General features: G+C 48.0%; 1 protein-coding gene across 1 annotated transcript in view; it reads right to left on the reverse strand.

Moving 5' to 3' along the window:
* DNTTIP1 (deoxynucleotidyltransferase terminal interacting protein 1) overlaps positions 1 to 4186 on the reverse strand; it is a 56564-nt gene extending 52378 nt beyond the window's left edge. The window contains exon 1 of the mRNA XM_073606292.1: positions 4011 to 4186. Coding sequence (XP_073462393.1) covers positions 4011 to 4094 — 84 coding nt within the window. The 5' untranslated portion in view covers positions 4095 to 4186. The remainder of the gene's footprint in view (positions 1 to 4010) is intronic.
* Positions 4187 to 23169: the final 18983 nt, after the last annotated feature.

A 23169-nucleotide genomic window follows, 5' to 3' on the forward strand; every position in this document is an offset into this window, starting at 1 on the left:
AGGGCATCATTCTAAGGCAAGTATTTCATAATGAGCTAGTATATGATGCATACTAGCTCATTATGCCTTTGCAGGTTTCTTTTTTTTTTGGGGGGGGGGGGGGGTGGAGGTTTACAACCTCTTTAGGTGTAACTGTACCTTTGGCCTGAGCCCAGCTCCCCCTTAAAAGGATAAAGTACATCTTTAGGAGGATGTTATTTAGGGTTTAACATGCTCCTATGCACCCACCTCTAGAACTCCCCTCTCTGTGACAAGGGGCGGCAGGCTGGGGTGCAATCCTACAGTTGGCAACTCAAAGAACTGAAGCCAGACACAGGCAGGCAACTAGAATTTTAGAATTTTTTTTTTTTTTTTAGATATTTTTACTTTTAGTACAGCTTTAATGTATATGCAGCCTGTGTTTGTTTCCACCCTCCAACCCTTTAGCGCTCACTCGCACTGTGTTTTGTGACCTGTGATTTTCTGCACTGGATGAATACAGGTCACTGCTAGAGCACATAGAAAACAGTTGTTTTTTATGTGCCCCGTTTACACCACAATGCTGGTGTGATCGGAAGCATAATGCCGCATTTCACCGCACAGAAGTGCAATGCACTGTGCAGCATCACAAATGAAGTGTCACCAGCTGACAATTCAACTAAAGTTGGAAACAAAGCAAGCAGTGTTATGTGCTGACACGCGCATTGCGTTGCCCCCAGCCAGAGCCAACGCTGGCACTAGCCTGCATGGCAAACTGCAGCATTTTACCATACAGCCTGGTGTGCACCTAGCCTATCAGCCAAGGAAGATGACATCTTTGACTCTGTTTCATCTGCAGTTGCCATGGTGCTGCACTTGTGATCAGTTCTGACACAGGCCTATTCCTCTTACACTGGAATAGGTAAGGGAAGCCCTATTTTAGTGCTCCCTATACTGTGGCATGGAGCAGGCACTGGACATAGTATTACATTCTCCCCATTAGCACTGCTCAACCACCCCTTCTTTCATTCACTATTACAGGTACTTATATAGCGCCATCAATTTACACATCACTATATATCACATTAGTCCCTGCTCTCAATGAGCTTACAATCTAAGGTTCCCAACTCACATTCATACATACACATACTAGGGCCAATTTAAACAGGAGCCAATTAATCTACCAGCGTATCTTTGGAGTGTGAGAGGAAACCTGAGTACCCAGAGGAAACCCACACAGGGAGAACATGCAAACTACAGGCAGGTAGTGTTGTGGTTGGGATTCGAACTGTCGTCCCTAGTGCTGCCAGGTGGAAAGGCTGGTTTCACACGGGCAGTCCAATTAGGTCTGTTTTTCAGGCAGACCTGATCAGACCAGCCATTGTTCTCTATGGAGCAGGGGATGTCAGCAGACACCTGCCAGCATCCGATCTGATCCTGTCTGCCAAAAACAAACGGATGGAGATTCATTCCCCATCTATCTGGTGGATCGGATCAGATTGGATGACAGTCGGATGGAAATGGACAGGCAATCCATTTCCATCTGATAGCCCCATAGAAAACAACAGGGCTGTGTCCGGACTGCATAGCAGAGCGGACCCAGACCTGCCATCCGCCTGCTCAGCAGGGATCAGCAGAGAGATCCCCTACTGAGCAGGCGGGTACACATTAAAGAGGTTGTAAAGGTTCAGGTTTTTTTATTTTCTTTATAAAACAAACATGTCATACTTACCTCCACTGTGCAGTTGGTTATGCACAGAGTGGCCCCGATCCTCCTCTTCTGGGGTCCCTCAGTGGCGCTCCTCCTCTTCTCGAGTGTCCCGAAGAAGCACTTTCCTACTGGACACCCGTGCAGGCGCGCTCCCATGTCCTGCTGCTGCGTCTGTTAACACAGACAGCAGGACTCGCCTCTGCCCGCGTCATTGGATTTGACTGACAGCAGGGGGAGCCAATGGCAGCGCTGCTATCAATCAATCCAATCAGGACACGAGCCCCCTTCCGGAGCTGGTGTGCTCATTCCTGTCGCGGGAATTATGGGGCTCAGGTAAGTATAAGGGGGGCTCTGCTGCAGTAAATAAGGTTTTTCACCTTAATGCATAGAGCGCATTAAGGTGAAAAATGCTGAGGGTTTACAACCCCTTTAAGGAAACCAGCCTAAGCCACTATGCTGCCTGTAAAAAAATGCACTAGTCATTCCTAGAATGTAAAGTGTTCTGTGACTGGAGGTAGCAGATGGTAAAAATTAGAGGTCGACCGATATTTGGCGTTTAATTAATCGGCATCGGCCGATTGTGCTGATAAAAAAAGGCTGATTAGAACTTCAGCGTGACTTGCAAATGACTTTTATAATAGAAGTCAATGCAAGTTGCCTGAAGTCTTCTGTGGACCACTTCTCCCTACTCTGGGCAGCCTGCCAAGTCTGGTAAAAGAAACTAAAAAGATACAATGCTTCCAATTGTCAATGAACTGAATTCTGTGTGGAAGAGTTCTTAGTTTAACCATTTAAAGACTAAATCTTTTCTGACATTTGCTGCTTACAAGTAAAAATCCTGTATTTTCTGCTAGAAAATCACTTAGAACCCCTAACATTATATATATTTTTTTAGCAAAGACCCTGGGGAATAAAATAGCGATTGCTGCAATATTTTATGTCACACGGTATTTGCGAAGCGGTTTTTCAAACGCAATTTTTTTGGGAAAAAATACACTAATGAATTTAAAAAAAAAAAAAAAAACTTAGCAGTAAAGTTAGCCCATTTTTTTTTTCGTCCAAAAGTTTTGATTACCTGTTTAAATGTAAGAAATTTTCTGTATCACTTAAGGTTGCTTCTAACACTGGAGCGGGCAGGCGTTGACGGTAAAACGCTGCTAGTTTTAGCGGCGCTTTACTGTCATTTTAGCGGCGCTATTCGGCTGCTAGCGGGGCACTTATAACCCAGCTAGCGCCCGAGGAAGGGGTTGAATGTGCCCGTAAAGCGCCGCTGCTGAATCACGTTGCAGGTGCTTCGGCAGCGGTGCGCATTCATTTCAATGGGCAGGAATGGTGGAGGAGCGGTATACACCGCTCCAAAGATGCTGCTTGCAGGACTTTTTTAACATCCTGCCAGCGCATCGCCTCAGTGTGAAAGCACTCGGGATATCACACTGAGGGGAGCCGTTTTGCAGGCACTTTACAGGCACTATTTTTAGCCCAAAAGCGCCTGAAAAATGCCCCAGTGTGAAAGGGGTCTAACTGTTAGATTTTATGAGATGAAGAGAAAAAAAAAAAAAATCAGCTCAAGATATCGGCCCCCAAAAAAAAAAAAAAAAAAAAAAAAAAAAAAATCGGCATCATATATCGGCCATCGCGATTTCTAAATATCGGCATCGGCCAGAGAAATACCCATATCGGTCGACCTCTAGTAAAAATGTGGTTGAGCTGAGCTTTTACCACCCTTCAACTGCTCTCCCTTTATGTGGGATGGCAGAGCAGCTGCAACAGGAATTATACCAGTTGCGCTCAGCGGGCACTACCCCCCATTCAAGTGAATAGGGCCGTGCTGCCACCACCCCACAACGCATGCGGTTGCAGCCTGGTGGTTCGCCATTTAGGGGGTTAAAATAGGTGGTGAGAAGGCAATACGCCTCCTCACTGCCTGTCAGATGCTCTCTGAACAGCGGTCCTCTTTCGGATCGGACTTCAGAGAGCTTTTGACAGGCGGCAAGGAGGAGGATTGTCTTCTCACCACCTATTTTAACCCCCTAAATGCTGGACTAACAGTAAAGCAAGAGGCCTTACAGTTCACTCAGCCTGTGTGTATGTTTATGTAGAGGAGGATATAGAGGGAAAGTCAATAGTGTTCACTGCAACAATGTGCAGACGATCTGTCATGGGACGATCTCCCATCTTCTAATGTATGAGTACCTGCACATACAATATAAACACAGTGTCAGTGATAAGCATGCAGACAGGAAAGCAATGCGCGCACACAGGCAGCAGCCATTTCTAGTCTGCTTGTACTATCTCCCGGGGGAGGGGCAGCACAGGTACCCACAGGTGTCTCACTACTAACCGGTGAGGATCTCTCGGCGGGGTCCCCATCCTCCTCGCCCCCACTCTGGCTCCTCAGCTCCGGGTCTCGGCCGGTTCCCATCATCAGTATCAGAAATCAGCAACCAACCCCGGACATCACTCACAACACGGGCGCGGTGACGTCATCAGAGCGCGCCGCCCTCCCGTAACCATGGAAACGGCCGGCTGTACCTGGAATGCTGTATATAGCACTGACTGGGCTGAGGTAGAGCTGTATGCCGTGACTGCCGACAGCCAATGATGTCGAAGGCGGAAAATGATAATAAAATAATACAATAAAAATAAAATTGCCACCCAGGCCAATTCAAACATTTCTCTCCTATGTGTAAAAATCATGCATTTTTTGATAGAAAATCACATAAAACCCCCAAAGGTTATATATGTTTTTTTAGCAGAGACCCTAGAGAATACAATGGCGGTCGTTGCAACTTTTTATCTGGCACTGTATTTGTGCAGCAATTTTTCAAATGCATTTTTTTGGGGGAAAAAAAAACAGTAAAGTTAGCCCTATTTTTTGCATAATATGAAAGATGAAGTTAGGCCGAGTAAACAGACACCTAACATGTCACGCTTCAAAATTGTACAGGCTCGTGGAATGGCGCCAAAGCTCGGTACTTAAAAATCCCCATAGGCGACACTTTAACATTTTTTTACTGGTTAAATGTTTTGAGTTAGTGTAAAATAATATCCGCGCTTAGTAAAAAATTAAACAAAAACAGCAGCTGAGCACTATAACCCAGATATTGGGCACTAGGTCAAATGTGAAAATATAAAGTGCAGCGCTAAAAATTCAATTCAAAATAATACATAAGTGAGCAGGGGCATTGCTAGGTCTGCAAAAGATCTGGGGCTAGAGCCCATAGCAGCGGTCACCAACCTTTTTGCAGGCCGGGGGGGGGGGGGGGGGGGGGCAGCCCAATGGTAAGCAATTTTTCGCGGGCACAGGCTGGTGTTGGCGTTTCAATCATCAAGGCACCATGGCACCACAATGAAGTGGTTCTCACCATGGAACTCACTATAATGCGGAATCAGTGGGAGCCCTGGGCGTGTCACTTGCCACATCTCCTGTCACTAGATGCAGCGTTTTTAACTTGCCACTATCACCTGCCACTAGATGTGGATTGTCACCTGCCACATCACCTGTCACCATTTGCCATGTCACCTACCACCATTTGCATACTTACCAACTGTCCCGAATTTCCCGGGACATTCCCAGGATTTAGACCCTTTTCTCGGATTTCGCCATTCCCAGGAAATGTTCCGGGAAATTCTTATTTTCCAGATTTTTTTTTTCCCGCCGCCGCCGCTAGAGGTCCGTGGCCGACGAAGACAATGTTTCCACCGGCCGCCATTTTCCCAAAGACCAAAACAAACAATTACTGTTTAGTAATGGCTGGGTGGCTGCCAATAGAATTTGAGCTGTGGCACCGCTCACCTCCCGCCCCGCTGCCGTCTGTCTGTGACCTGATGTGGGAAGGGGCGGGGGTGGGCGGCGCCTCAGCTCAATTGCTATTGGCAGCCACTCGGCTGCTGGGAATGCATGATGTAAGGAAAGGGGGGGCTCCATTGGGGGGTGCCTGATGTAAGGGGGGACTCCGCTGGCAATGCCTGATGTAAGGGGGGACACCGCTGGCAATGCCTGATGTAAGGGGGGACTCCGCTGGCAATGCCTGATGTAAGGGGGGACTCCGCTGGGAATGTCTGGTGTAAGGGGGGACTCCGCTGGCAATGCCTGATGTAAGGGAGGACTCTGCTGGCAATGCCTGATGTAAGGGGGGACTCCGCTGCCAATGTCTGATGTAAAGGGGGACTCCGCTGGCAATGCCTGATGTAAGGGAGGACTCCGCTGGCAATGCCTGATGTGAGGGGGGACTCCGCTGGCAATGCATGATGTAAGGGGGGACTCCGCTGGCAATGTCTGATGTAAAGGGGGACTCCGCTGGCAATGCCTGATGTAAGGGAGGACTCCACTGGCAATGCCTGATGTAAGGCGGGACTCCGCTGGCAATGCCTGATGTAAGGGAGGAGTCAGCTGGCAATGCCTGATGTAAGGGAGGAGTCAGCTGGCAATGCCTGATTTAAGGGAGGAGTCAGCTGGAAATTCCTGATGTAAGGGGGGACTCCGCTGGCAATGCCTAATGTAAGGAGGGACTCTGCTGGGGATACCTGATGGCATCTGGTGGCAGGTGACGTGGCAGGTGACACGCTCAGGGCTTCCACTGATTCTGAATTATGGTGAGTTGAATAATTTCATTCTATATTACAATGTAATAATATAAATAATGCACTTCAATCATCCTGGTACCATAACAACCATGGTGCCGGGATGATTGAAGCGATAACACCAGGTGTTTGGAGTATCTTTATCTGCTGATTGTTAAACTTTCTGGAATACACATTTTTATTGTGGTGTAGGATCTGGGCCTGCTGTCCCTCCATCCCTCTTTCTTTCTTTCTTTTTCCCTCCATCCCTCATTAATCTCATACCACACCCCTTCCGAGCCACGCCCATTTAAGACACGTCCACTATTCCGTGCAAACCACGCCCATTTTTTGCCATGGCACGCCACATTTTTCTGTTATGGTATGCCCCGCCTACAAACGAATGCACGCCCCTAATTATAGTAAGGCTCCGCCTACATGCAAAAAAGTGTCCAGAATTTTTTTTTTGCAATGTTGGTAAGTATGCATTTGCAGATTGTCACTTGCCACCATTTGCAGATTGTCACTTGCCACGTCACCTGCCACCATTTGCAGATTGTCACTTGCCACGTCACCTGCCACCATTTGCAGATTGTCACTTGCCACCATTTGCAGATTGTCACTTGCCACGTCACCTGCCACCATTTGCAGATTGTCACTTGCCACCATTTGCAGATTGTCACTTGTCACGTCACCTGCCACCATTTGCAGATTGTCACTTGCCACGTCACCTGCCACCATTTACAGATTGTCACGTCACCTGCCACCATTTGCAGATTGTCACTTGCCATGTCACCTGCCACCATTTGCAGATTGTCACTTGTCATCATTTGCAGATTGTCACTTGCCACGTCACCTGCCACCATTTGCAGATCGTCACTTGCCACCATTTGCAGATTGTCACTTGCCACGTCACCTGCCACCATTTGCAGATTGTCACTTGCCACCATTTGCAGATTGTCACTTGCCGCGTCACCTGCCACCATTTGCAGATTGTCACTTGCCACCATTTGCAGATTGTCACTTGTCACGTCACCTGCCACCATTTGCAGATTGTCATTTGCCATATCACTTGTCACGTCACCTGCCACCATTTGCAGATTGTCACTTGCCACCATTTGCAGATTGTCACTTGCCGCATCACCTGCCACCATTTGCAGATTGTCACTTGCCACCATTTGCAGATTGTCACTTGTCACGTCACCTGCCACCATTTGCAGATTGTCATTTGCCATATCACTTGTCACGTCACCTGCCACCATTTGCAGATTGTCACCTGCCACGTCACCTGCCACCATTTACAGATTGTCACGTCACTTGTCACGTCAGCTGCCACCATTTGCAGATTGTCACTTGCCACATCACTTGTCTCGTCACCGGCCACCATTTGCAGATTGTCTCTTGCCACGCCAGCTGCCACCATTTGCAGACTGTCACTTGCCACGTCACCTGCCACCATTAGCAGATTGTCACTTGCCACTAGATGTGGGTTGTCACTTGCAACTGATGTGGATTGTCACTTGCCATGCCAGCCAGTGCCACCGAATGTGCATTGTCACTGCATTGGTGGCAGGCTGGCAGCACTGATCCATTTAGTGAGGGCAGAAGAGCGGAGATGCAGGGCGGGCAGTGAGAGATGATGTCATCTCTCTGCTCCCCGCCGCACATCACTCCCACATTGAAATGGCCCGGCTGTGAGGGCGGAAGAGTGGTGACGTGGAGCGGGCAGAGAGAGGTGATGTCATCTCTGCTCGTCCGCCCACTCGTCTCTCTCCTCCACCTCTAATGCCACCCCACCCGCCACAGCCACGACCCAGCGGCAAGAGACTCTGGGCTATGGGCTCCAGCCTCGATAGCCACCCCCTGGAGATGCCTATGTAAGTGAGTATAGCATGTAATAACTATAAAGTGCAGATGCAAAAGTAGCTGTAACTGATATACAATAATGTAGTGCTGGTAGATTTTAATCTACCGCTGATAGATAAATCTAGTGGGTCACTTATTATAGGAAGTTGGATTTGCCTCTGTTCCAGCTTGGCTGAGTTGCATATGGTTCCACATTGTGTCGGTGGGTGACGTTGTCACCATCGGCTTGTGTTGGAAAAGCAACATGTTGAAGCGTATGAGTGCTCCTCTGTCCCGGAGACAACTCAGTGGAGGTGGTCCTCCGAGTTGCATTCTGGGAGAGGGTATTCATTGACAGACGCCATGTTTAGGGGTTCGTTTTCAGCCACCTGCTGGCCCTCCTGGCCGACAGGTATGTGTTAAGAGTACCACCTCGTGGTCCTCCGATCCGGAGGCCCACATCGATGCGGCGTGTGGGTGGGCCCAGAGGTCTGTCTGGGGCCTACCACAGCAGCAGAGGAATGGTCCTGAGCTGTCTATCCTGAGTGAAGAAGCTGGACAACCGAGAAGATCCCAGGGGAGGACCCGTCATGGAAGGATCATGCAGAGTGCTGGTCTGGAGAGGGGCCTGGTGACTCGGTTGGAGGACGTATCCTGAAGTAGTCTTACTGCATAGTACTGCCGGGTTGGCTTAAAGGTTCAAGTACTGTGTCTGACATTCATCACAAACCAATACATCCTGTGGCAGAGGATCGTACGGGTTTTATTTCAAACAAGTCTGTGGCAGAGACTTTTGTTCGTGCTACGTACTGGCTGCTAGACAAGTGAGAGAGGTCTATCCAGGCGGGCAAAGATTGAATCCTACAAGGGGAGTGCATTCAATTACAAGTGTTCGATTACTAAGAATGTTTTGAAGAATACTAAGGAAAGGTATTTGAGCTTCCCTGCAGCTTTCCTTCTGCCTCTTTCCTGCTACTTCCTTTATTTGTTCATTAAAGCATTTACTGAACTTTTGTTCAGTAAAAGCACATTTATACACTACAGAGGTCTGAGCTTCCTTGCTTATACCGCAAAGTAACTTTACTAGATAAATGCAAGCATAACATTTTGGGGGCTCGTCTGGGATCTGCGCTATGAGTCAAATGAAGCAGACATGTTTTTCTGTGGTGTGTTGTGTAACTTGTGCTAGGTAAAAATTCTGCATAAGCTGTTTAGGAAATGCAGGGCTGCAGAGGTTTGTGGGGTCCAAAAGGTGATGTGCAGTTTGCCTATCTGGGCAGGAGACAGTGAGTGGGAGCCTCTTGCTAAAGAATTTGCAAAGTATGCTTCTCCCTTGAATAAGACTTGGGGTGATAAAGTCTCAGATCATTTTGTAGATTTTATCCCCAAGGGGTTGGATTTAAGTAAAGCAGAGAAGAGGACAGTGTCAAAAGTGGGTTGGTACTTACAGTCAGGTCCATAAATATTGGGACATTGACACAATTCTAATCTTTTTGTCTCTATACACCACCACAATGGATTTGAATGAAACAACCAAGATGTGCTTTAACTGCAGACTTTCAACTTTAATTTGAGGGTATTTACATCCAAATCAGGTGAACGGTGTAGGAATTACAACCGTTTGTATATGTGCCTCCCACTTTTTAAGGGACCAAAAGTAATGGGACAATTGGCTGCTCAGCTGTTCCATGGCCAGGTGTGTGTTATTCCCTCATTATCCCATTTACAAGGAGCAGATACAAGGTCCAGAGTTCATTTCAAGTATGCTATTTGCATTTGGAATCTGTTGCTGTCAACTCTCAATATGAGATCCAAAGAGCTGTCACTATCAGTGAAGCAAGCCATCATTAGGCTGAAAAAACAAAACAAACCCATCAGAGAGATATCAAATACATTAGGTGTGGCCAAATCAACTGTTTGGAACATCCTTAAAAAGAAAGAATGCACCGGTGAGCTCAGCAACACCAAAAGACCCGGAAGACCACGGAAAACAACTGTGGTGGATGACCGAAGAATTCTTTCCCTGGTGAAGAAAACACCCTTCACAACAGTTGGCCAGATCAAAAACACTCTCCAGGAGGTAGGTGTATGTGTGTCAAAGTCAACAATCAAGAGAAGACTTCACCAGAGTGAATACAGAGGGTTCACCACAAGATGTAAACCATTGGTGAGCCTCAAAAACAGGAAGGCCAGATTAGAGTTTGCCAAGCAACATCTAAAAAGGCCTTCACAGTTCTGGAACAACATCCTATGGACAGATGAGACCAAGATCAACTCGTACCAGAGTGATGGGAAGAGAAGAGTATGGAGAAGGAAAGGAACTGCTCATGATCCAAAGCATACCACCTCATCAGTGAAGCATGGTGGTGGTAGTGTCATGACGTGGGCATGTATGGCTGCCAATGGAACTGGTTCTCTTGTATTTATTGATTATGTGACTGCTGACAAAAGCAGCAGGATGAATTCTGAACTGTTTCGGGCAATATTATCTGCTCATATTCAGCAAAATGCTTCAGAACTCATTGGACGGCGCTTCACAGTGCAGATGAACAATGACCCGAAGCATACTGCGAAAGCAACCAAATAGTTTTTTAAGGGAAAGAAGTGGAATGTTATACAATGGTCAAATCAATCACCTGACCTGAATCCGATTGACCATGCATTTCACTTGCTGAAGACAAAACTGAAGGGAGAATGCCCCAAGAACAAGCAGGAACTGAAGACCGTTGCAGTAGAGGCCTGGCAGAGCATCAGCAGGGATGAAACCCAGCATCTGGTGATGTCTATGCGTTCCAGACTTCAAGCTGTAATTGACTGCAAAGGATTTGCAACCAAGAATTAAAAAGTGAAAGCTTGATGGATGATTGTTAATCTGTCCCATTACTTTTGGTCCCTTAAAAAGTGTGAGGCACATATACAAACTGTTGTAATTCCCAAAAACCGTTCACCTGATTTGGATGTAAATACCCTCAAATTAAAGCTGAAAGTCTGCATTTAAAGCACATCTTGTTCGTTCCATTTCAAATTCATTGTGGTGGTGTATTGAGACAAAAAGATTAGAATTGTGTCGATGTCCCAATATTTATGGACCTGAATGTATGTCATGCTCTCTATACTGAATCATAAAGGAGGGAGAAGTCAGAGGCAAAAATTGGGGCATTAAAAGACCAGCTAACAGTTGCTTAGGAGTGTGTTCGCTCAACTGCTAGTCGGGCTTGTAATTTGCAAAAGCGGCATGCAGCCCTCATGACTAAATCAATTGCCTTAGGGAAAACGAAGGGTCGTAAACCTGTTAGTAAAGCCAGGGTATGTGCCATTGCCACATCCCAAAACTGGGATTGTGAGCATGTGCTCTCCTCAAATGATAGTGAAGATGAGGAGATAGAGTTTGATGTTTCTGGTGATGATCTGCTATTGGGAAATAAAAAGCATGCCAGACCTCTCATTACTAAGCATAGGAAAAGACAACATAATAGAGAGGATATGGAAGATGGGGAGGTGCATTATTACAACCCCAGAGATGTTGAATTTGAAGAAGGGAGTTTACACAAGCTGAACTCCATGAGCTGGCAAAACAATACAAACAGAGGTCCGAGGAACCCCTATTGAGTTGGCTCCTACATTTGTGGGATTAAGGGGTGGACAGTGGTGTTTTGTCGGGCAAGGAAGCAGCAGCTATGGGAGTGTTAACCTATGATCCACAATTGCTTCAGGCCATGCGAAAAGCCAGAGTTTAGTGTGAATTTTTTACTGAGAGAGATGGGATAGTCTTAGTATACGCTAGTCCTAGTGATCTGGAAAATACTTACTCCTGGAGATCAATAGGAGAAGGTATTTCTAGGTTATGTGAGATGGTTTGTGTAACCGGATTAAACATGTTTCCAGAATGGATGGGTCCACATATTGAACCCTTTACGTCTGCTCTGTGCTCTAAGCTGATGAAGTCCATTAAATCGCAGGGCTCCTTTATTGCCCTTGCTGGGAGGCCTGGGATTAAACAGCAAGATTCATGAAGCCACAACCCTCCAAAGCTAGTTGGGGTAGTTAGAGGAGACTAAAACAAAACCTGTCAGGGCAGTAAATAAGGTCAAGGCCAGACAGGAAGAAAAGAACAGAAAAGAAGAGGAATGTGGGAGAGAAGACAGGAGGTGAAGAAAAAAAACAGGCCAGTTATTTCTAGGAAACAAATGTGGGTGTATCTATTAAAATCAGGAGTACTTAAAAATGAGATAGATGGGATTTCTACTGCAGAAATGCTGAAGAGGTTGAAACATTTAGTGGGGAAAACTGTCAGGGGTAGGAACACTACTAGTGAAGATAACATCAGCCTAGATTTCGAGAAAACAGAATAGAACCCTCCTGTTAGCCCCAAACCAATTCCCAACACTGCACATGGACCCAAACCCAAATCCCTTTATCCTGGGGAGGAGTTATAGAGAATCAGAAAAGGGGACTGGGAAGTTCCTTATCCTTTGTGAAGGAAAGGTGGGTCTCCTGTAATGGGGACAGTGACAGCAGGAAACTGACACCCATATGCACCTGTCACTGTATGGTGGGGAAGTGATCTTCTCCTACACATGTGATGGCTTTAGTTGATACTGGAGCTGAAGTTACACTTTTGCAAGGAAATCCTTCCCATCGCAAAGGAGTATTGGTTTATGTAGAAGGTTTGGGAGGGAAAACCACACCAGTAGTTAGGACACAGGTGAAATTGGCTATTGGCAAGGGATCAGGATTTTGGACAAATGTTTTGTTATCAGAGTTACCCGAAAATATTCTTGGGATGGATGTACTTCAAGGTCAGTATATTCAGACTGTGGTCAGAGGTCTTGCGAAATGAACCCCTGTCTACATTTCTCCACCAGAGAAGCCAGTCTGTCTCAAGCAGTACAGACTTCCTGGAGGCCACAAAGTAATTGGGGAGACTATTCAAGAACTGTTGAGAGTAGGGATCCTTAGACCTGCTGTAAGTCCTTTCTCATCTCTGGTGTTCCCAGTAAAGAAACCTGACATATAGAATGACTGTGGATTACAGAGGTCTAAACAAAGTGGCACCTCCATTGAAGTCAGCTGTACTGGATATGATCTCAATTGTTGTAAAAATAACTAAAGAGGCAGGAGAAAATCATGCTGTGATAGACCTGGCTAATGCCTTCTTTTTGATTTTGATAGACCCAGAGTGACCAATTTCACTGTCCTTCTGCAAGGCTACCGTCATTCTCCAACGATTTGTCATGGACTGATTGCCTGAGATTTAAGTACCTTGAATTTGAAATTAGCTGTGTTTCACTAGATTGATGACATCATGCTCTCTGGGACAAAATAAGATGTAACTGAAGCACTGCACCTGCCAAGGACCTGCCACGGAGGTGAAATTCCTGGGAATAATGTGAACATGCCCACAGAGGAAAATTCCAAACACAGTTGTGCAAACTATCCAGTCACTGTCGCCCCCTACTACCAAAAAGGAGGTACAGAAGTTCATTGGAGTTGTGGGATTCTGGAGATCGTTCATCCCACATCTTGGACTGATCCTGAGGCCTATCTACAATGTCACCAGGAAAAAGGCTGAATTCTCACGGGGTTCAGAGCAGCAGACTGAATCCTTGCTGCTAAAGAAGCCATTTTGCAGCATCAGGGATTGGGACCCATGAAGCAAGGAGTACCATTTCAGCTGGATGTAGTGGAGAAGAATGATACAATATCTTGGAGTCTGTGGCAGCACAAGCAACTGACAGGGGCACAGAAGAGATACACTCCCCTAGAGAAGTACCTGTTTGGGGCCTACTCAGCACTTCAACATAGTTACATAGTAGGTGAGGTTGAAAAAAGACACAAGTCCATCAGGTCCAACCTATGTGTGTGATTATGTGTCAGTATTACATTGTATATCCCTGTATGTTGCAGTCATTCAGGTGATTATCTAATAGTTTCTTGAAGCTATCAATGCTCCTCGCTGAGACCACCGCCTGTGGAAGGGAATTCCACATCCTTGCCACTCTTATGCCCCGTACACACGGTCGGATTTTCCGATGGATAATGTCCGATCGGAGTGTGTTGTCGGAAATTCCGACCGTGTGTGGGCTCCATCGGACATTTTCCATCGGATTTTCCGACACACAAAGTTGGAGAGCAGGAGATAAAATTTTCCGACAACAAAATCCGTTGTCGGAAATTCCGATCGTGTGTACACAAATCCGACGGACAAAGTGCCACGCATGCTCAGAATAAATAAAGAGATGAAAGCTATTGGCCACTGCCCCGTTTATAGTCCCGACGTACGTGTTTTACGTCACCGCGTTCAGAACGATCGGATTTTCCGACAACTTTGTGTGACCGTGTGTATGCAAGACAAGTTTGAGCCAACATCCGTCGGAAAAAACCCTAGGATTTTGTTGTCGGAATGTCCGAACAAAGTCCGAACGTGTGTACGGGGCATTACAGTAAAGAACCCTCTACGTAGTTTAAGGTTAAACCTCTTTTCTTCTAATTGTAACGAGTGGCCACGAGTCTTATTAAACTCTCTTCTGCGAAAAAGTTTTATCCCAATTGTGGGGTTACCAGTACAGTATTTGTAAATTGAACATGTAGAGACCATTACAGGAAAAGACACAGTCACCATCCATACTGGATTGCCAATAGCAGGATGGGTGAGAGATAATGGACTGACCATTAGGGCAGCTGGAGCCCAGAACCAGACACTGATGAAATGGAAGTGGTACGTTCAAGAAAGAGGGGGTATTGCAGCTGGGGATGTCAGAGACATTTCAAAACAGTTGGCAGGGCTTGTTACTTTTACCAGCACCCAGCCAGAAGAAGAAATCCCTGTGCTGCAGTCATCCCGAGTTCAAGAGGCTCCACCCTTTGAGTCTCTGTCAGAACACATGAAGGAGTCAGCATGGTTCACTGATAGTTCAGCCATAGTCACCTCGTCTGGGTGTAAATGGATAGCAGCCAGGCATGTACTGGCCATTGGGACTACAGGGAGTTTCCCGGTGGGCCGATGGCTCAGTGGGCCGATTTCAGTGACAGTGGACCGCTGCCTCCCTCCGGTCCTCTGTCCCCCCCCCCCGCAGTGCTCACCTCCTCTCCCTGGCTAGTTATGCAGCGCGCCTGAATACAGACATGATGCTCAGGAGTCAACACTGAGAAGCTCATCATATGATCTGGAAGGAGGGCGGCCTCACTTTCCTGCCTAATCTTGTCCCATTGGGGGGGGGGCGCCAAACTGATTCTTTGCCCCAGGTGAAATAATGTCTAGCTTCCCCACTGGTACTGCCTATAAGAGAAATAATGTAGAACGGCTAATGGCTAGTGGAGGGGGGGGCTTGGGTGGCAAGCCGGCATGGGAGAGACCTGTCAAAGTGGGCCAGTCTGGATGAAGTCCAGGGCCAAATTTTTGTCCCAGTCCAGCCCTGATAGCAGCAGCCTACAACCCAAGTACTTATTTATATTCCTATCGCACACATTCCGGAAAAACAAGGCTCATCAAATGGGTGCTGCAGCGATTACCAGCTGGATCCTGGAATTATCAAGAAAGTGTACATATTCATCAGCACACCATGGATCTACAATCACCATCCAAAGGCTTTTATTGCAGAGAGGTCACATCACAGAGACAAGTGCAATGTTTCAGAATCACGCAGGTCCCCTTCGTCAGGCATCATCACATGCCTGACGAAGGGTCCTGCGCGACTCCAAAATGTTGCACTTGTCTCTGTGATGTGATCTCTCTGCAATACAAGCCTTTGGACGGTGATTGTAGATCCATGGTGTGCTGGCGAATATGTACACTTACAACCCGAGTACAGACACAGTCCTGCAGGAGACCGGAATTGGAGGGTTCAGTCAGTATTCAGAGCTGAAATGATGACTCTTCAGGAGGATTCTGCTCCCCATATCACTATCTATACTGACAGCTGGGCGGTCTTTAAAGGACTGACAACTTGGATGCCCATGTTGAAGTCCAATGAATGGATGATTCATGGAAAGGTGTTGTGGGGAGGCAAGGAAGTTTGGGACTACATCTAGAAGGAAGCTCACTCCCGCACCATAAAAGTGGGGCATGTTGATGCACATGTGCCCTTTAAGACTTTGAGAACTATAACAGAGTGGCAGATGAAATCGCCAAGGTGAATGCAGTTGTGCCAATTGATCCTGTCTTGATAAACTTGGCCAACTGGGCCCACAAGTAATCTGGACATTTGGGGCAGAAAGCAACATATGAATGGGCACAGCAAAGAGGATTGCCCATATCTATAGACATGATAAAGACTGTAATAGGGAACTGTATATGGAGAAGTGCGACAATGGCCAATGCAAAAGTACTCCACTGGGTCGATTAAGAGGGGTGAGAGGCCTACAGAGATTTTGCAGATTTTCTTCAGAGGTTCCCTGCCCCGGGGAAGCAATGGACTGAGATCTTGTTGCACTGCAGTGGACACCTATTCAGTACTTTTGCTTGTTCATCCTTGCAAATGTGCAGATCAAGCCGAAATCCTTCAACTGCTCCAGAAACTTGTCGTTGCTTATGGTTGTCCCAAACAAGTACAAAGCGATAATGGCTCACACTTCACCAGATCAACAGTACAGTGGGCGGCACAGTGGTGTAGTGGGTAGCACTCTCGCCTAGCAGTAAAAAGGGTTGCTGGTTCGAATCCCAAACACGAAACTACCTGCCTGGAGTTTGCATGTTCTCCCTGTGCCTGCGTGGGTTTCCTCCGGGTACTCCGGTTTCCTCCCAAGCTCCAAAGACATGCCGGTAGGTTAATTGGCTTCTGTCCAAAATTGGCCCTAGTATGTGAGTTGGGGACCTTGGATTGTGGGCTCCTTGAGGGCAGGGACCGATGTGAGTGTGCGATGTATGTGTGGAGCGCTGTGTAAATTGACAGTGCTATATGGGTACCTTAAATAAATAGGGATAATTGTAGACATGCACCCAAACTCACTCAGGATGGACTGGTGTCTTTATTCAACCTTACTAACTATGTAACTATGTACAGCAATGGGCCAAAGATTCTGGAGTGTACTGGTTGTGCCACATCCCATCCCATACCATCCACAGGCAGCTGGTTTGATAGAGAGATACAACAGGCTTTTGAAGGACCAGATACACAAACTAAACCTACACACACACTAAGGGGGTGGGATAAGGTCCTCATACAGGCAGTCATGGTTTTAAATTCTAGGTCAATAGCCAAAAGCACACCATATGCTGAGGTGCAGAGTTCAGTATTTACATAAGGTTCCTGAAAGAACAGGGCTTAACAGTTACCATGTTACTGTTTCCATTGGCATAAAAACCAAGAGGTACTTGAAGCCGAAGCCTATCTAGGAATGAGAGGGAATCTGGCAGGAAGGTTTGAAGTTATATTTGCATTGGCAGATGAGCTGGGACTCTAATTGATTAGTGGATACTTTTTAGCAAGAGTGGAAAGTGAAGCTCTATAACAGGGGTCTCCAATCTTTCCAAACAAAGGGCCAGTTTGGTGTTCTTCAGACTTTAGGTGGGACGGACTTTTCTCGATGGAAGTAGAAAATGTCCTATGTCAATGAATGTAACCAATGCCCCATCATTGGTGTCAGTGGGAGGAAAAGTGCCCCATCATTGGTTTCAGTGGGAGGAAAAGTGCCCCATCATTGGTGTCAGTGGGAGGAATAGTGCCCCATTATTGGAGTCAGTGGAAGGAAAAGTGCCCCATCATTGGTATCAGTGGGAGAACTAGTGCCCCATCATTGGTGTCAGTGGGAGGAAAAGTGCCCCATCATTGGTGTCAGTGGGAGGAATAGTGCCCCATCATTGGTATCAGTGGGAGGAATATTGCCCCATCATTGGTATCGGTGGGAGGAATAGTGCCCCATCATTGGTGTCAGTGGGAAGAAAAGTGCCCCTTCATTGGTGTCAGTGGGAGGAATAGTGCACCATCATTGGTATCAGTGGTAGGAATAGTGCCCCATCATTGGTATCAGTGGGAGGGATAGTGCCCCATCATTGGTGTCAGTGGGAGGAATAGTGCCCCATCACTGGTGTCATTGGGAGGAATGGTGCCCCATTATTGGTGTCAGTGGGAGTAATAGTGACTTGTATCAGTAGAAGGAATAGTGCCCCATAGTTGGCCGCAATTTGGAGACCACTGCTCTATAACGTCAAACCTTCCAAAATAAACAGCAGTGATCTTCTGAGAAATATCAGTATATTTCCTCTCCTCCCTATTGATGTTCTTTGAGGGGGTCAGAAGTTTATACGGCAGGTGGCGAAGTGTTGGTCAGAGATCCAGGCAAGAAGCTAGTTAGAGGAGAGATTGTAGCTGAAGGGCCAGGATCTACTGTTTATGCATTATTAGAAGGAACAGCATAGTTGCCAACATTGTAAAAAAAAAATGTGGGACACTTTTGTGGCTGTAGGCGGAGCCGTACAATAATTAGGGGGCGGGGCATTCGTTTGTAGGCGTGGCTTAGTAAAACAGTAAGTGCGGCGCGCGAAGCGTGGCGCGCCGAAAAATGGGCGTGGTTTACGCGTCATAGTGGGCGTGGCTTAAATGGGCGTGGCTCAAGAGGGTGTGGTTAGAGTCTGAGATGAATGAGGGATGGAGAGGGAAAGGGGGAGAGGGAAAGGGGGAGAGGGAAAGGGGCAGAGGGAAAGGGGGAGAGGGGGAGAGGGAAAGGGGGAGAGGGAGAGGGGGAGAGGGGGAGAGGGAAATGACGGGACAGCAGCCCCAGATCCTACACAATAAAAATATGTGTATTCTAGAAAGTTTAACAATCAGCAGATAAAGATACTCCAAACACCTGGTGTTAGCACTTCAATCATCCCGGCACCATGATTGTTATGGTGTCAGGATGATTGAAGTGCAGTATTTCTATTATTACATTGTAATATAAAATTAAATCATTCAACTCACCATAATGCAGAATCAGTGGGAGCCCTGAGCGTGTCACTAGCCACGTCGCCTGCCCCCGGCAGAGTCCGTCCTCACATCAGGTGTCCCCGGCAGAGCCCCCCCTCGCATCAGGTGTCCCCGGCAGAGCCCCCCCTCGCATCAGGTGTCCCCGGCAGAGCCCCCCCTCGCATCAGGTGTCCCCGGCGGAGCCCCCCCTCGCATCAGGTGTCCCCCAGTGGAGCCCCCCCTCACATCAGGTGTCCCTGGCGGAGCTCCCCCTCACATCAGGTGTCCCTGGCGGAGCCCCCCCTCACATCAGGTGTCCCTGGCGGAGCCCCCCCTCACATCAGGTGTCCCTGGCGGAGATCCCCCTCACATCAGGTGTCCCTGGCGGAGATCCCCCTCACATCAGGTGTCCCTGGCGGAGCCCCCCCTCACATCAGGTGTCCCTGGCGGAGCCCCCCCTCACATCAGGTGTCCCTGGCGGAGCCCCCCCTCACATCAGGTGTCCCTGGCGGAGCCCCCCCTCACATCAGGTGTCCCTGGCGGAGCCCCCCCTCACATCAGGTGTCCCTGGCGGAGCCCCCCTCACATCAAGAGTCCCCCAGTGGAGCCCCCCCTCACATCAGGTGTCCCCGGCAGAGCCCCCCCTCACATCAGGAGTCCCCGGCAGAGCCCCCCTCACATCAGGAGTCCCCCAGTGGAGCCCCCCTCACATCAGGTGTCCCCCAGTGGAGCCCCCCCTCACATCAGGTGTCCCCCAGTGGAGCCCCCCCTCACATCAGGTGTCCCCCAGTGGAGCCCCCCCTCACATCAGGTGTCCCCCAGTGGAGCCCCCCCTCACATCAGGTGTCCCCCAGTGGAGCCCTCCCTCACATCAGGTGTCCCCCAGTGGAGCCCCCCCTCACATCAGGTGTCCCCCAGTGGAGCCCCCCCTACAAATTCCCACAGCGGCGTGCGCCCCCCCTCCCCTACCTCAGAGTCCGCCGGTCTTTTCGAATTCCGCATGGATGGCAAAACCCCCGCCCCTTTCCCTGGCAGCGGGGCGGGGGTAGGCGGAGTGAGGCGGGGCGGAGCGGGGCAGAGGGTGGGCGGAGTGAGGCGGGGCGGAGCGGAGGGTGGGCGGAGTGAGGCGGGGCGGAGGGTGGGCGGCGTCGGAGGAGCTCCGTCTAGCCCCCCCCCCAGCCGTCTTCAAGCTTCTTCAAGATGGCGGCCGGCGGAGACAATGTCAAAAACCGGATTTTTCGGGACATTTACCGGGACACAAAAAATTCGTGAATGGAGTGTAAGTCCTGGGAATGTCCCGGGAAATCCGGGACAGTTGGCAACTATGGAACAGATCGCTTTGTTTTCCATTCCGCAGGCTGTCTCCGATTTGATCCAAAGGAAGACCAGAGAAAAGTGGTTTTATGATGGACAGAATAATGGAAGACTGCAAGAGCTGTGGAGAGCAAGGCCTGATGTATTACAAGCCTAGACTTGTTTCTAAAGAACTTTAAAAGGCTTTATCCTTGGAAGATCTACAGCAATAAACCTGAGAAGTTTTTTTTCTATCTGCAAATACCATCAGATAATGTGGGGAGTAGGGGGGTACTGTCCCTCGATGCTGCCAAGGCATTTGACAGCGTCGAATGGACATATTTGTGGGAGGTTCTGGAGATGTATGGATTGTGGAGATATATGGATTTGGGGATTGATTTGTGCGATGGCTTAAGTTTCTGTATTCTGCCCCACGGCATGTTTACAAATGAATGGATTTATCTCAGACTTTTTTACTTTGTCTAGAGCTACTAGGCAGGGGTACCCACTTTCTCCATTGCTATTTGCATTGGCTATCGAACCACTAGCGATAGCCATCAGACAGTGAAATACTATCAAGGGGTTTAGACGAGGAGAAAGGGAGGACAAGCTTTACCTATACACGGATGATGCGTTATTGTTTTTGGGAGATATGGATAAATCTTTGACTTCGGTTATGACATTGATAGAAATATTATGCCGCGTACACACGGTCGGACTTTTCATCTACAAAAGTCCAACGGACGCCGACGGACTAAAGCTGGCTGGTAATCCGATCGTGTGTGGGCTTCTCCGGACTTTCAGCAGACTTTTTCAGCCTCAAATCCGACGGACTTTAGATTTGAAACATGCTTCAAATCTTTACGTCGTAACTACGACGGACCCCGAAATCCGCTCGTCTGTGTGCTAGTCCGACGGACAAAAACCCATGCTAGGGCAGCTATTGGCTACTGGCTATGAACTTCCTTATTTTAGTCCGGTGTACGTCATCACGTACGAATCCGTCGGACTTTTGTGTGGTCGTGTGTAGGCAAGTCCGTTCGTTAGAAAGTCTGCTGCAAGTCCGCCGAAAGTCCGCCGGAAGTCCGCCGGAAGTCTGTCGGACAGGCTGTCGGACTTTTGTAGACGAAAAGTCCGACCGTGTGTACGCGGCATTAGGCTCGTTCTCGGGCTTTGCCATAAACTGGGATAAGTCCGTGCAACTCCCAATAGATGAACCCTCCCCAATCCTACCGCAGAGTGCCTATCAGATAAAGGTAGTGAACCCTTTTAACCCCTTGCCGACCAGCGCACAACGATGTACGTTGGCACAATGGCACGGCTGGGCAAATGGGTGTATAGGTAAATCCCCTTTAAATTGCAGCATTGTGGTCGTGTACTCCGTGCGGGTTCCATGGACTCAATGTCCGCCGGGGGCCCGCAGAGTGGCAGAACGGGGAGAAGCCTATGTAAACAAGACATTTCCCTGTTCTGCCTAGCAACATGACAGAGATCTTCTGCTCCCTGTCATCGGGAGCAGTGATCTTTGTCATGTTGTTGTGAGCCCATCTCCCCCACAGTTAGAATCACTCCCTAGGAATTCCCCCTGAGGAAAATACATAATTTCCTGGTATCGACACGCGTTGGGAAGGATGGTTTGTGAGACGGCAGAGTGTCTCAGCAGAGGAGAGGACACAACAATACAGCGCTGCTATTATTCTGGCTTGTATAGGATGGTGCACTTATGCACTAGCACCTATGAAATATGAGTACCCCACTATAGGGGAGATTGTTATACATTTTAAAAAACTATATCACACTATCGAGTTTCCTCTGTTTTCTATATGGATACATGTGCAAGCAATCAGCCAAGGATCTGAATGCTGATTACAAACCCAGAGGTGGTTTAAAAGCGTGTTTTGACCAATCTTAGGTGCAAAGTCACACGCTCTAAGGTGAGCGCATATACCAAAGGGGAGCACAAGAGTGGACACCAGCACCTGTTGTTTTATCATCTGTAAAGAGAATTACAAGAAAGAATTAAATAGGAATGGACTTTTATGTTGTGTTCTGTTTAAGGCACATTCATGCATGAATATCTTTGCTCAAGAGCACTTTAAGCATGTTATATTTGCTATTTTGTTAATTATATTGGTTAATCAATGTGAATGCACTTTATATATAGTTGTGTATATGCACATAGGTTTGTCACAGCAATTATTGCATGGGATTGCAATCTTTGTTCGCATAGGATTGTCATTGGAATTGTCGCATAGGGATTGCAATTTTAATCGCATAGAATATAATGTGGATGCACTTTATATATAGTTGTGTATAGGCACACACACCAATTATTGCATAGTATTGCAATCTTTAATCGCATAAGATTGTCATTGGAATTATCGCTTAACCCCTTCCCGCCGACCGAACGCACATATGCGTACTCGGCTTTCCGGGGTTGTACCGGGATGATGCCCGCAGCTGCAGGCATCATCCCGGTACCGTTGTTTACAGTGGGCGATCGGCTACCCGTGTATAACAACCGATGCGGCTAAAAGCCGCTTGGCTGTTATACCGGAGGAGCGGGAGGGGACATCCCCCCCCTCCCGCCGCCTCCCGCCGCTGTTACCGGGCCTCCCGTGCGATCGGGAGGCCCGGTGTCCGTTCGGCTGCCTTCGGCGGCTGGGGGCGGGCTGGAACGAAGCTGCGAGCGGCTTCGTTCCAGCCTTCTTGTTGTAAATGCGGAAGCGACGTCATGACGTCACTTCCCGTTTACTCGGCTGCCAATGGCGCCGAATTTAAAAAAGCACACAGTATTCAGAATCGCCGTTTTCGGCGATCTGAATACTTTGAAGTGTAAAGGAGGGATGGGGGGTCTTTTAGACCCCCCATCCCTCCATAAAGAGTACCTGTCACCACACATTACTGTCACAA

This window comes from Aquarana catesbeiana, linkage group LG12 (assembly GCF_042186555.1).
Source record: "Aquarana catesbeiana isolate 2022-GZ linkage group LG12, ASM4218655v1, whole genome shotgun sequence".
Lineage (NCBI taxonomy): Eukaryota > Metazoa > Chordata > Amphibia > Anura > Ranidae > Aquarana > Aquarana catesbeiana.